The 12,529-nt window shown below is 40.8% G+C and overlaps 1 protein-coding gene and 1 pseudogene across 5 annotated transcripts in view; both read left to right on the top strand.

Annotated features, from left to right (window-relative positions):
• Nucleotides 1–12,529, top strand: part of RHOBTB1 (Rho related BTB domain containing 1) — a 65,973-nt gene that overhangs the window by 18,672 nt on the left and 34,772 nt on the right. For all 5 annotated transcript variants that reach the window (XM_045567943.1, XM_045567947.1, XM_045567944.1 and 2 more), the window contains 2 exons: nucleotides 7,679–7,880; nucleotides 8,215–8,318. In XM_045567943.1, the coding sequence (XP_045423899.1) occupies nucleotides 7,689–7,880; nucleotides 8,215–8,318 (296 nt within the window). In that variant the 5' untranslated portion in view covers nucleotides 7,679–7,688. The remainder of the gene's footprint in view (nucleotides 1–7,678; nucleotides 7,881–8,214; nucleotides 8,319–12,529) is intronic.
• LOC123650531 lies at nucleotides 6,625–6,734 on the top strand (annotated as a pseudogene).

Here is a 12,529-nt window from a genome sequence, read left to right as displayed (position 1 = left end):
ATTATTTGCATCCCTGGACTTCTATGCAGTGTTCTATTACTTACCTCTTTTTTTAATCAAAACATTCCATTGAAAAAACAATATTGATTTAAGTGATGAATTCTGTTGATTTTAATGATTGAAGGCCATGTTATCCTAGAGATGTAATTCTGGTACGTTTTGATTTAGTGAAGTCCAGCCTAGCCCTTACTGTCTCTTTCCAGGCTCTGGACCCATTCTTTATTCCAGCTGAGATGTTTATTTTATGTATAAAACAGCTCCCGCCTGCCCATGACTGGTGATTAAAAGCTCAGGATAATGAAATCTGCAGTTGAAACTTGGCTGTTGGCTATAGTTATTATGCAACTCTTAACATTTCTCTTTTGTTTCTGTCAATAATATAAAATTCTCAGTTTTTATTTTCAGAGCTAACTCTTCAAATACACTAAAATTGGTGGCACTCATATTTTTTTAATGACCAAGCAAAATGATTTCTTAAAGTTCAGATTATATGCTCTTTGAAAAAACAAGAAAATTTAGTAGCTGTGCAGTATCATCATTCAGACTGTCTATGAACAGCTGAATGGAGCTAGGAGTACAAAGGCCCCTCCTCGGGACTTAGATGTTTGTCTTTGAACAGACTGCTCACCATGCCCTGATTGAAATACCAAATATGACCAAAAAAAAAAAAAAAAAAAACCAGCAAAAGTGTTGTAAGATGCAGCATATTCCAATAGTGGGGTGACTGAGAACAATTAGGAAACCAATAGTGAAGTGTCTTAGAAAAATGAGGACATTTTCCCTGCCCACCCAACCTGATTTCTAAATGCTCCTGTCCAGAGCAACCAGGCACATCTTGGGTTTCATCAGCCACAGTGCCCTGAATTATGGGGCAGGACTCTAAAGGTCATCTAGTCATAATGTGAGTGAAGGAGTAGATGTCCCCAGCACTTCCTGGGAGCCTGTTTCATAAGAAAAGGCTAGAATACCACGAATGCCATCAGCGCAAAGACTGGAGGTGGAGGTGGGAGGCCACCATAGGAAGGGAGGTGTCTAAAAAGGGGACCAGGGCAGCTAAAGTCACATTTGGTCACTGTTTTGCTCATGGTTGCCCCTAGGAGAGAGTCACAGTTAAATTAGGGGACCTTTGCACCAGAGGGTGTAGTCAGGGAAGATTTTAGAGAAATCTTGTTGTATACACGTATATTCCAAGCACTTTAGCACAGAGCCATACCAGAGAAACACTAGATGATTCATTAAGTGCATGAGATGGGCACTTTGAAGTTATAACCCCCCCCCCCCCCACACACACACACACACACACACACACTCACCCACGAGCCACCATTCCCTGATTTGCTAATACCGGAAATTGTAGGAGTGTGTTTATTGTTGTTTACAATTGCTTCTCCAAGAACCATTTATGGATACAAAGCAGAAAGTAATCTGTGGGGAGGAGGGGTAGTTAGGAAAGCTTTTTAGAGGAAGTGATAGCTGCATAAGTTTTTAAGAAATGAATAGAATTTGCCAGGCAGACAAGGGATGGAGGAAGGTTGGCAAGAGGGAACGGTGTGTGTGAAGGCATTGAGGTAACAAACGACATTTAGAATTCTAGGAAGCCATTCTATGTGGTGACAGCATGCTAGATTAGTTTCCAATTGCGGCTGTAACAAATTAGCAAAAATTTAGTGGCACAAAACAACACAAATTTATTATCTTATAGTTCTAGAGATTAAAGTGAGTCTCGTTGGGCTTAAAGTGTTGGCAGGCTGTGTTCTTTCTGGAGACTCAGGGGAGACTCTGTTTCCTTCCTTTTTCTAGCTTCTAGAAGTCACCTGCATTCCTGGGCTTGTGGCCCTCTCCTCCATCTTCAAAGCCAGCAGTATAGCATCTTCCTATTTCTCTCTGACTCTGACCTCCTGCCTGCCTCTTCTGCATTTAAAGGACTCTTATGATTTCATTGGGCCCACAGAGATAAGCCAGGATAATTTCTTTATATTAAGGTCAGCTGATTAGCAACCATAATTTCACCTATAATCCTAATTCCCCCATGGCATGTAACAGAACATATTCATAGGTGCGAAGGATTAGGATGTGGACATCTTTAGAGGGCCATTATCCTGACTGCCACACATGCAATGCAAGAAGCTGAGGGTGATGGTGCAGAGAAAAGTTTGTATGACCCCTAAGCCCTGAGTAGAGAAGATCACCCACCCAAGAGGAGCCTATCATCTGATTTTTTTTTTAGTGGAAGAGTCAAGGTTCTGGAGATTTTCTTAAGGTATAATGAGTGTGTTTCCATTAATTATTGCTCCATAACAAACCACCTCAAAATTTAGTGCCTTAAAACAATAATGATTTTATTTATGATATATTTATTAATGATATTTCTCATGATTCTGTGGTTTGGCTGGGTGGTTCCCTTGCTAGTTTCTCCTGGGCTCATTCATAAAGCTACATTTAGGTGAAGGGTTGGTAGGTCTGGAAGATCCAAGATGGCTTCACATTATCCAGCCATCGGTGGGGTTGCTTCAGTTGTTTTCAGTGTGAATTCTCATCCTTTGCTGTGCTAGGTCAAGCTTCCTTACGTGGCTGCCTCGGGGCAGCATTCCAACAGCATGACAGTGGAACTGCAGGGCCTCTAGAGGTCTAGACTTTGGAACTCACATAGCATCACCTCCACCATATTCCCTTGGGCCGAGGAGTCACAAGCTTAGCATAAATTCAAGAGGAAGGGAAATAGATCCCACCTCCTAATGGGAGTTGCTGCAATGGCCTCATTTCTTCTAACACATGCTATAAAGATCAGAGATTTGTGCTGAGAGTGGAACTATGAAATTTGAGATTTCAGAGATAAAATGTCTCTGGATGACAACAATATCCAACATGTGTCCAAAAGGATGAATGGCTCAAGCAGAGTGTGGTGAAGATGACTGGCTTTGAAGAAGAGAAGAAACTGTAAGGCTGGGATGTGGGCAGCATTATCCCATGGGCACAACAAGAACACTGAGTAGGCAGGGAGTGTGGGCAATGTGGCAGAGTGGCCTGAAGTCCCCAAGATGACAGTGATGCTAGCGGGGCAGGTAAGGGATAATTAAACCAGATGAGGTGATTCTGGAGACCATGAAAATCATGATCACACTTTTCTAAGTCAGCCTTGTGAGTGGTGGGCACCCAGAACCACTTCACGACACCCTTCACTTCCCAGCCTCTGATCATCTTGTTCACTTGCCTGTTTTCAGATAAACTGACCACTTCTGACTTCTAGATGGTGTAGCGGTAGGTTCTTCAGGTATCATTTGAACTATTACCACCCATGTCCTGAAAGTGTCGATTTTGAGTAAAGAGATGACAGAGCGGCCACAGTAACAGGTTCCCAGATCCCGTTCTCTCAAACCTTTCTTTTTCTTTTCTACCTTCTTTGGCTCCTCAGGTATGTATCTAAAAGAAAAAGGGTATCCACATGGATCAGCAGGATTTTTGGCAGTGAAATTTATTAACAGCATTAAATGAATAATATTTATTACTCTCATTCAAGGTAAATAAAAATCAGAAACCAGACAGTCATTATCCAGATGGTCCTAAGAGCTCACTCAACCATAAGAGTGCTAGATATGAATAAATTAAAGCCTGTAACAAGTGGAGAAGGATAAAATTGCATATTTTTATAATTACTGCCATAATTTAATGTTTATTTGTTTATGTGTAACAGATGAACAACTGATTTACAACAATACAAATGTAAGCATGAGTTTACATCCTTGGCTCTGATTTCATATCCTAAAAACGCCTTTTAGAGTACCACAAAAAAATTTTCCACCCCAAGTAAAAGATTTTTAGTATTTGGAAATTCAGCAAATGCTTCCTGGAAATTCCATATTGGCCGCAAGTGATCTGGGCTATGAATATTTAATTCTGCCCTGACTTTTATTTTCTCTTACATATTATCCCCTTTGCACAAGGTTCAGCACCTTTGGCAGGCACTTTGGCCTTCTACAGATTGCTAGGGATTAGAGGACCCAGAGATGTTATTCTCACCTTTGACACAGAAATTCTTTTTAGGGCTATGCATGAAATGTGTCTGAAAATAGGTGGAGTAATGATAGTTTTTGTAATCATAGCCTTAATGTAAAACTAGAAGGGCTTCTGTTCCTCTCAAAGTAGTCTTCTGTAAAAGCTACACAGCTATTCCATTAATGCTATCGTGATTCAAATTATTTGGGGGATTCCACACTAGGGGGCTGTTAACAGAGCTAGTTTACAATCCCACATAAAAACCAGTGCTATATTTTTGGTGTCCTATCCCAATTTTGACTAAGTCCAGACATTCCCCCAAATTTTAGGGATTGACTCTCTATGATGTTTATCTATCTGAAAAATAAAATTTACTCTTGAAAGAATAAGGTTTTATACCACTTAGGATGGTCAGACTTTGAGTTCCAAAGTTGTAAGGCTCCAAATTCAGCCTGTTTTTCTGATTTAGGCTATACCATGGTAATATCACCAGACACTTGTCAAAGAGTGTTAAGAAGTGTTACCATTTATTCTGGAATCTAGAAATGCCCCATAAAAATATTTTTAACCCACCTTCCCAACTCTATTATCTTTTAGTTAACTATGACCTCTTCTCTGGCCCTCCCTCTTCATCCAAAACTTTTTCTGCTTTTTTTGCTTACAGTCAGCTATGCTCCATCTTATATTTCTGTTCTTCGATTTTCAATGAGTTGTCCTTTAGTTAGCTCTTCTAAATTTTACCCTTTTTATAGATCTTTGTTACTATTAAGTTTATGAGTTTGCATCTAATTCTGAGCTCCCATCTGACTCAATTCTGTTGTCATCTAAAGGCATTCATCTTCAGCATCATGATTATAATTTTTGAAACCATCAGTATCTTTCAGGTACTGCACCAGGGACTTAAAACAGTAGTTCACTTAATCTTCACAACAGCCTTAGGAGATGAGTAGTGGTATAATTCCCATTTAACAGATGAGGAGGCTAAGCCTCCAAAACCAGAAACAAAATTTGCCTGAAGTCAAATGAGTGGAAAGTGGAGGAGTGGAATGTGGGGGAGCCAGGATTCAAACTCCCATCCATTTACGGGAGGGTTTCTCAACCTCAGCACTATGACATATGGGGCCAGATATTTCTCTGTAGTGGGCGGCTGTCCTGCACATTGCAGTATGTGTAACAGCATCTCTTGTCCTGCGCATTGCAGTATGTGTAACAGCATCTCTGGCCTTCTACCCACTAGAAGCCCCCTCCTCCTCTATGTGACAACCAAAAATGTCTTCAGATATTGCCAGATGTTCCCTAGGGTATATTTAAGAATCACCAATCTGGCTGGGCGTGGTGGCTCACACCATAATCCTAGCACTCTGGGAGGCGAAGGCGGGTGGATTGTTTGAGCTCAGGAGTTCAAGACCAGCCTGAGCAAGAGCGAGACACCATCTCTACTAAAAATAGAAAGAAATCATATGGACAGCTAAAAATATATATAGAAAAATTAGCTGGGCATGGTGGTGTGTGCCTGTAGCCCCAGCTACTCGGGAGGCTGAGGCAGGAGGATCGCTTGAGCCCAGGAGTTTGACGTTGCTGTGAGCTAGGCTGATGCCATGGCACTGTAGCCTGGGCAACAGAGTGAGACTCTGTCTCAAAAAAAAAAAAATTAAAACTTAAAAAAATTAAAAAAAAAAAAAAGAACCACCAATCTAACACCAAATTCGTGCTTTTGCCACATTATACTTGTTTTTTTTTTTTTAAGAGATAGGATCTGTCACCCAGCCTGGGGTGTACTGGTGCAATCACAGCTCACTGCAACCTTAAGCTCCTGGGCTCAAGCAGTCCTCTCGACTCAGCCTTCCAAGTGGCTAGGACTATAGGCATGTGGCACCACGCCCAGATAATTGTTTTTCATTTTTTATAGAAATGGGGGTGTTGCTCAGGCTGGTCTTGAACTCCTGGCCTCAAGAGATCCTCCCACATCGGCCTTCCAAAGTGCTGGGATTACAGGCCTGAGCCACCATGCCCAGCCACATTACACTACTAAGCAGGGAACTAATAAAACCATAGACTTTTAAAACTAAATTTTAAAGAGATCAATTTTAATATCAACACACCTGGCTGATCATCAGAACTGTAGATTTTTTAAGACTCTCCTTGCCCAAGATGTTCAGAATCAGCATTTGCCAGGTGGAGGGCAGGTATCTGTCTATTTTAAGCCTCTCCACGGTGCAGGAACTACAGATCAAATCCCACCCTAACCACACATCTGTTCCTTGAATCACTACACTCCGTTCCTGCCAAATCATTCTCCAGCCTCGGGTTTAACACCTCCGGTGACGGCGTTGCAGTCGACAATTCCACACCCTTCGCTTTCTGAGACAAGTCCATGTTCAAATAGTCCTAACTGTGAAGAAGTATTCTCTTTAATATTCTCCCTTATAGCTCTCTGGCTCTGCCCTTAATCTCATATTATACAAGTAATCATTTTTCTCAGATCAGTTGAATTAAATAAACACCTCTGGAGTCCCAATTATATATTAGGCTCTACTCTGAACAGTTTCTTTACGGTGGCCATTAAAATCATTATCAGCTCTTTAAAAATGACCGTCTAACCAGTTTTCTTAGTTTAACAATAAGACTTCCATCACTTCTCAGCCTTCTGGCTAAGACGAAGTGTACTATCTGTTCTTATTAGTGTAACAGTAGACTTCCTCAGAGGGGCAATTACAATTAATTAAAATCGTAAAATCATACATGGTTGTTCTCCTGTCCAGCTGCTGCTAGTAAGCAGTCTGTGCCCCAGTTTATGGGGGCCCTGTCCTTGGGGATGCCAGGCTGGCAATAGTTTTTTCTCTTCTTCTCGACCCCTTATCAGAAACTCTCTTTAAACCTTCTTGGATGGTTTCAGGAAGATTCCAAAGTAGCTCCTTTTCCTGGTGAAATCATTCTTTACCATATGCTCCAGATTTCTTGATGAAAACACAGATGGGAAGAAAAAATTTTTTTTTCAAAATCTTGCATTATATTGGGCCCTCTTGAGAATACCTTTTTTATGAATTCAATTAATTTAAAGAAATGAATAAGTATAAGTTAATGTGATTAAATTCAGACTTACAGTTTACTCTTCTTTGAAGACAGGTAGTCTTTCAGCCTGCACTTTTGATTCTCCTCTAAGTCACCATAATAGTTTTGAACCTGTAGAAAACTACTTTTGAACAACAGATATTGGGTAACTGAGGGATTGCGATGGCGTGGACACTGGTATTGCCAAGGCAGCTCATGCCCCAGTGTCAAAGGTGAGCCCTACAGGTGACAGGTCTTGCTAGTGGGTCAACATGAGCAGCCGGTGAGCTATAAATGTGTGCCAGCTGTCCTGACAGCACCCGGATGCGGCTCCAACAGGCAGGTTGTGTTTAGAGAAAACCAAGGAGAAAATAACACGTTAACTGGAATAAACCGTTTGGGGTCAAAATAACAGTCTGGTGTTTTTGTACTTGTGTGAGATATAAAAAGAAAACTTAAGTTTCCATTGGGCTTAGTGTGAACTTCCAGACTTCTTGCCTGTGCTTTGGCGCTTCCAAAGAAGCGGCCGGACAAAGGCAAAACTGCCTGACCCCCTCACCTCTTTGATTGCTCTAGAAAGCCTCAGTGTCTTTAGTGTGGTGTCTTTAATGTAGTATCCACCCTTTTCTTACAGAGTTTTATAAATGGAAACTGACATGGACTACGAAAGACCCAACGTTGAAACCATCAAGTGTGTGGTTGTGGGCGACAACGCCGTGGGGAAGACGCGCTTGATCTGTGCCAGGGCGTGTAATACCACGCTCACGCGGTATCAGCTGCTGGCCACCCACGTCCCAACCGTGTGGGCGATTGACCAGTACCGTGTCTGCCAGGAGGTAAGATGTGCAGAGCATCTTCAGAATTCTTAAGGGATATTATTTATGTCAGCCCCTCCGATGTTTAAAAAGAAGGAGGGTGGGTAAATTTCACATTCAAAACAAAACTAAGCTTTTTAGTACCCAAAGAGAAAACAAAAGCAAAATGCAAACCTGGGAATGTGGCTCTGGTATCCTGCATGAGAGTTTGAATCATCTGAGTCCAGGAAGAGAATTAGGACTTGGGCTAAGTCCCGTTAGAAGGGAAAAGGAAATTAAATGCAAGTTGACTTGGATGTGCTCTCCTGAGGAGCCTCTGATTTAACACGGATGCTCGGCTCGCTCTCTCCTACAGGTCTTGGAACGTTCCCGAGATGTCGTTGATGAAGTGAGCGTTTCTCTAAGGCTTTGGGACACTTTTGGCGATCATCACAAAGACAGACGTTTTGCATATGGCAGGTAAACCAAGACCAGTGCACACTTGAGTACAATTTCCTTTTCAAAACCAGCAACTGGTCCACAAATCAACAAAAACCACATCATATGGCCTTGAAATGTGTTGGGTTCTGCACTGTGTCTAAGAAAAGAGAAAAGAAAGAAAGAAAGAAAAGAGCGGGCTGGTTTCCTGAGGTAAAAAAAAAAAAAAAGCAGAGCATGCCTTGCCACTGAAAAAGATCCTTGTTTAAAACAAACACTGCTAGTTAAGCTAGAAAGTTTGCTAGATGAGGATTTTGTAAGGCCCTCTAGCCTTGGGCTGCTTTGATTGCTGGTTTCCTGAATGAGACTTCATTTGCCTTCTGTTAGACTGTTTTAAGTTATTTTAGCACTTGGCCACCCTACTTCAGAAGGTCTCTTTGGTCTCTTCATGACATATTAGCAGCGTCTACTGTTATTTGCTTTGTGCTTTGTGTTATCTGAAAAGTCTATTGTTTTTATTTGAAGGTCATTTTTTAAAAGAAAGAAAAATATCTCTGAAGTCCTTCACAAGGGATGTTTTCAAAATGAACTGAAACACGAATGTCTATTTTTATTAAAAAAAAAAAAGAAGAAGAAGAAGAAGTAAAAATCCAGTAATAGGAAGATTAATCTAGAAGGATAATAATATGGGTAGGAACATGGTCAATGGTGCCTTAAAATATTTAGCAGTTTCTCCTTTTCACCATAACTTAAAGTCTCTCTCAGTGAAGGGGTTATAGTTATTAAAATCCAGATAAGCAGAGATTTTTTTAACTGCTTAATTGTAAGTGAACACATTTCATTTTAAGTTTAGAATTTAGATGTCATGGCTTAGTTGTCCAAACATCATGTTAACTGCCAGGGTTGGACTAGTTAGATACTCCAAGCATATGAGTTACTCCTTGGTATTGAGATAAGCATTTCTGAAAGTTCCTCTATTTCTCGAAGCCACTAACTCTCTGAACAGACTTTTATTGGCATTTATCCAAGTGGTCTAAAATACTGAGTAAACTACTGAAAGGGTTTTGCCCAGTTCCTGGGAAGTAGCTCACACACTGAAAGAATCTACGATTTAGACCAGTTTTTTCAAGGGGACTCAGAAGAAGACATATGGCAGTAAAACAAGATTTTAATGTCCCCTTGGTAACAAGGACTTTTGAACTTAATATCTAGCACCGTAGATACTGTTCTCTCTTTAAATTTCCTGGGTTTTTTTTTTTTCTTTCCATGATGTTCTTGATTGTTATCTTAGCTGCCATTTGGGTTTTATCTTTTGCCCAACTGTTCTACATATAAAAATAATCATAAATGAAACTGCTTGTCAATACCATGCAGTCAGGTTTATAATATCTGTGGTTTTAAGGAAGCATGATTTTAAAATGATGACTTTAAGCCATGTAAGGCTAGACGCAATAGATTCCAAAGGACTTTTTGTATCCCCACTTCTAATAAAGGTGTCATTGGAAGGGCCTGACAAATACTTCAACAGCTCAGTGGTTTGTTGCCACTTGAAATGTATGCATTTGAAACAGTGACTTTTAACAATGAATTTTAACAATGTAAAACTTGTATTGTAGTAATAGAAAGGCTGCTTCATTATCATGTGAGATTCCTGCTTAGCATTTATGTAATTAAGGGTGCGATGGCCTTCTTAGATGTGCACGGGGCCTCGGCCAGCTCCCTGACGTAGCTGGGGTCATTTTACAACACGTCATGCCTGTGTTTGTTCCCTCCCAGCAAAAATAAGCTGCTCTTTCCTGTGGCTCCATTGGTTCAAAGTGCATTGTTCTTGCTCTCCTGTCTGTAATGCTTGGTTCTGTCAACTGTAACCCACTCCCCCTTTGATGGAAACAGGAAGTGCTCCCCAAGCCTGTTTTGATCCTCTGGCGACACAGAGGGGCTTCAGGAAACACTCCTGTGTTTCTGGCCACATCTCCTTGTACCCTCACTTTGTGTGCATGTTTGTATTTCCTATGTCTCTCCCAGTTCTCCACAGCCTCTGAGTGTCCTGCCGCAGCCCCCACCTCTAGTAAACAACAAAAACCAGAGTACTCTCTCTAGGACTCCAGCGTCTTTCTATACATGCTAAATACATAATACCACATTGGTGCCGTACCAAAAAGTTACATTTTTTGGAAAAATCTGATGGCAGTAGTTCTTTTATTCAGTACAGGGCTCTGACCAGTGTGTTTCATTGCTCCAAGAACTGCTTAATTTCTTATTGACTTCCATTTTTAGCTTTTTATCATTTGTAAAGGAGAAAAATCCTAATTACAGCTTCTGACAATCAGTCTGATTTGCAAACCTGTTTTTTTGACTGCTGTTTTTACTGTACTTGGTATGAATTACAAGTCAGTGGGATGTGCACAGACATAACTTTTAGGCATGTGGAATATATTCCCTATCCTTGGAAGTATATTTGAAACCTTTTTCAAATAATTACCTTGAATCTGGTGGTGACAGTGAGAGAAACCAGATTTATACCAAGATGTCTGAGACCTCGCCTTCAGCTTTCCTTTCTTTCTTAGCAAAAAGGTGGTTAATAAGTTGCTCCCTCAAAGATTTTTTGGCAGGGACAAACTCTAGCTTGCAGAGTGGATTCTGTGGGTCAAGGGAGTGTCAGTGGAAGGCAGTCTGCCAACTTGAATTTGCAGTTTTCCTAGTGTGGTATAACTACAATCAGAAAGCCGTTGCTCTCCTCATGATTTAAAAGCAAGGATTCAGCCCATGTTTTCTGCTAACTAGAATAATTCCTCCGATTTATCAAAGACCCACTATGTGCCAGTCAATGCATTAAGTGATTTGCCAGCATGAGTTAACCCTTTCAGGAACCCTAGGAGGCAGAGGCTGTCTTCATACTACAATTGAGTAAAGTTTTTTTACCACCATAACTTGCCCAACAGTGAGATTCAGGGCCAGATTCAAACCTGGCTCTGCCTTCCTCCTGGCTCCTTCTCTTTCCGCTGTGCCAAGCTACCTCAACCTCATTTTAAATAGGATACAACTGAAAACTACACCACACTGGTGAGTTAGGTTTCTATTTGCTCTTCCATATTTGTGCAAAGGCTTAGAACCAGAAGATCTCAAAAGGTCATCTGGTTGACCCGTTTTCTTCAGGAAGGGAAATCATCCATCCATCTAAGAAAAAGTATCAGTAGGAGCCCTTGTATTCCATGGAGATGAAGGGAACAGTGTACCATCAGCATTGTAACCCTTTATGCATTTGAACCTGTCAGGCCCTCTCTTCTCTGGAGTGAATGATGCCAACTCTCTCATGGTCTTTCTTCCCACCACCTACTTTCTATCCACTTTTGGATGAACTTTTGAAGCTCTTTTCTGGATCTTTTAAAATGTCAGGAACAAAACCATACATAGCAACAGTGACTGTGATCAGCTGCTCTTTTTTGGCAAGAAAAGAGCCTCTTGTTAAAGGGATATCACTCAAGGGTTGTCCCCTGGAGCCCTTATAAGAAGGAAATATTTACACTTAGATACTTGGCACTGAAAATGTAGACAAATAGGATGGGCTCTGCCTTTAACAGGGCATCTGGGCCCCTCAGTCCCTCTCCTCTAGTCACACACATGGAAATAATTACAGATTTTATTGTTTGATTTTCCTAAAAACCTCCTTCATGATCAGTGTGAGGGTCAGATAACCTTCAGACACTTAATAAAGAATTTCATATCATTTAAAAAGTAACAGTTCAAAAAAACATTTCTTTATTATTGGAGAAAGTGGGGTTGAGTTTTATTGACATACATCATAAAATAGTACTTTGCAGGATATTATGCAAGCCTTAAAAAGTTTTCTTTAAGCTAAAGTGATTTGATTGTAAAGTTTTAAACTCTAGGGGAATTAACGTAACAGTATCTCTACACAGAATGGATTTCTTAAACTAGCACAGTAAAACGTAAGGCTATTCTGTTACTAGGCTGTTGAAGATGGATCAAAGTGATATTAACAATTAAACTTTGTATTAAGTTTTTTAAAAACTAACAAAGAAAAAAAAAAGCCTAGGTTGGCAAAAGTGGTGATACAACAGCTGCAATTTAATCAAAGCGCCCCATGAGCCAGGCCTGTGCTAGGTGCACCACGTATCCTGTCCTGCTTCATGCTTGCAGTAAGCCTGCAAAGTAGGCTCATTTCACAGTTGGGGAAACAGGCACACAAAAGGGGCCAAGGTCAGACAGCTAGGGCAGAGTGGAGCTGAACT

The sequence above is a fragment of the Lemur catta genome, chromosome 14 (assembly GCF_020740605.2).
Source record: "Lemur catta isolate mLemCat1 chromosome 14, mLemCat1.pri, whole genome shotgun sequence".
NCBI classification, from domain to species: domain Eukaryota; kingdom Metazoa; phylum Chordata; class Mammalia; order Primates; family Lemuridae; genus Lemur; species Lemur catta.
Note: the sequence above shows the minus strand (reverse complement) of the source record. Positions and strands in the feature narration are given on the sequence as shown.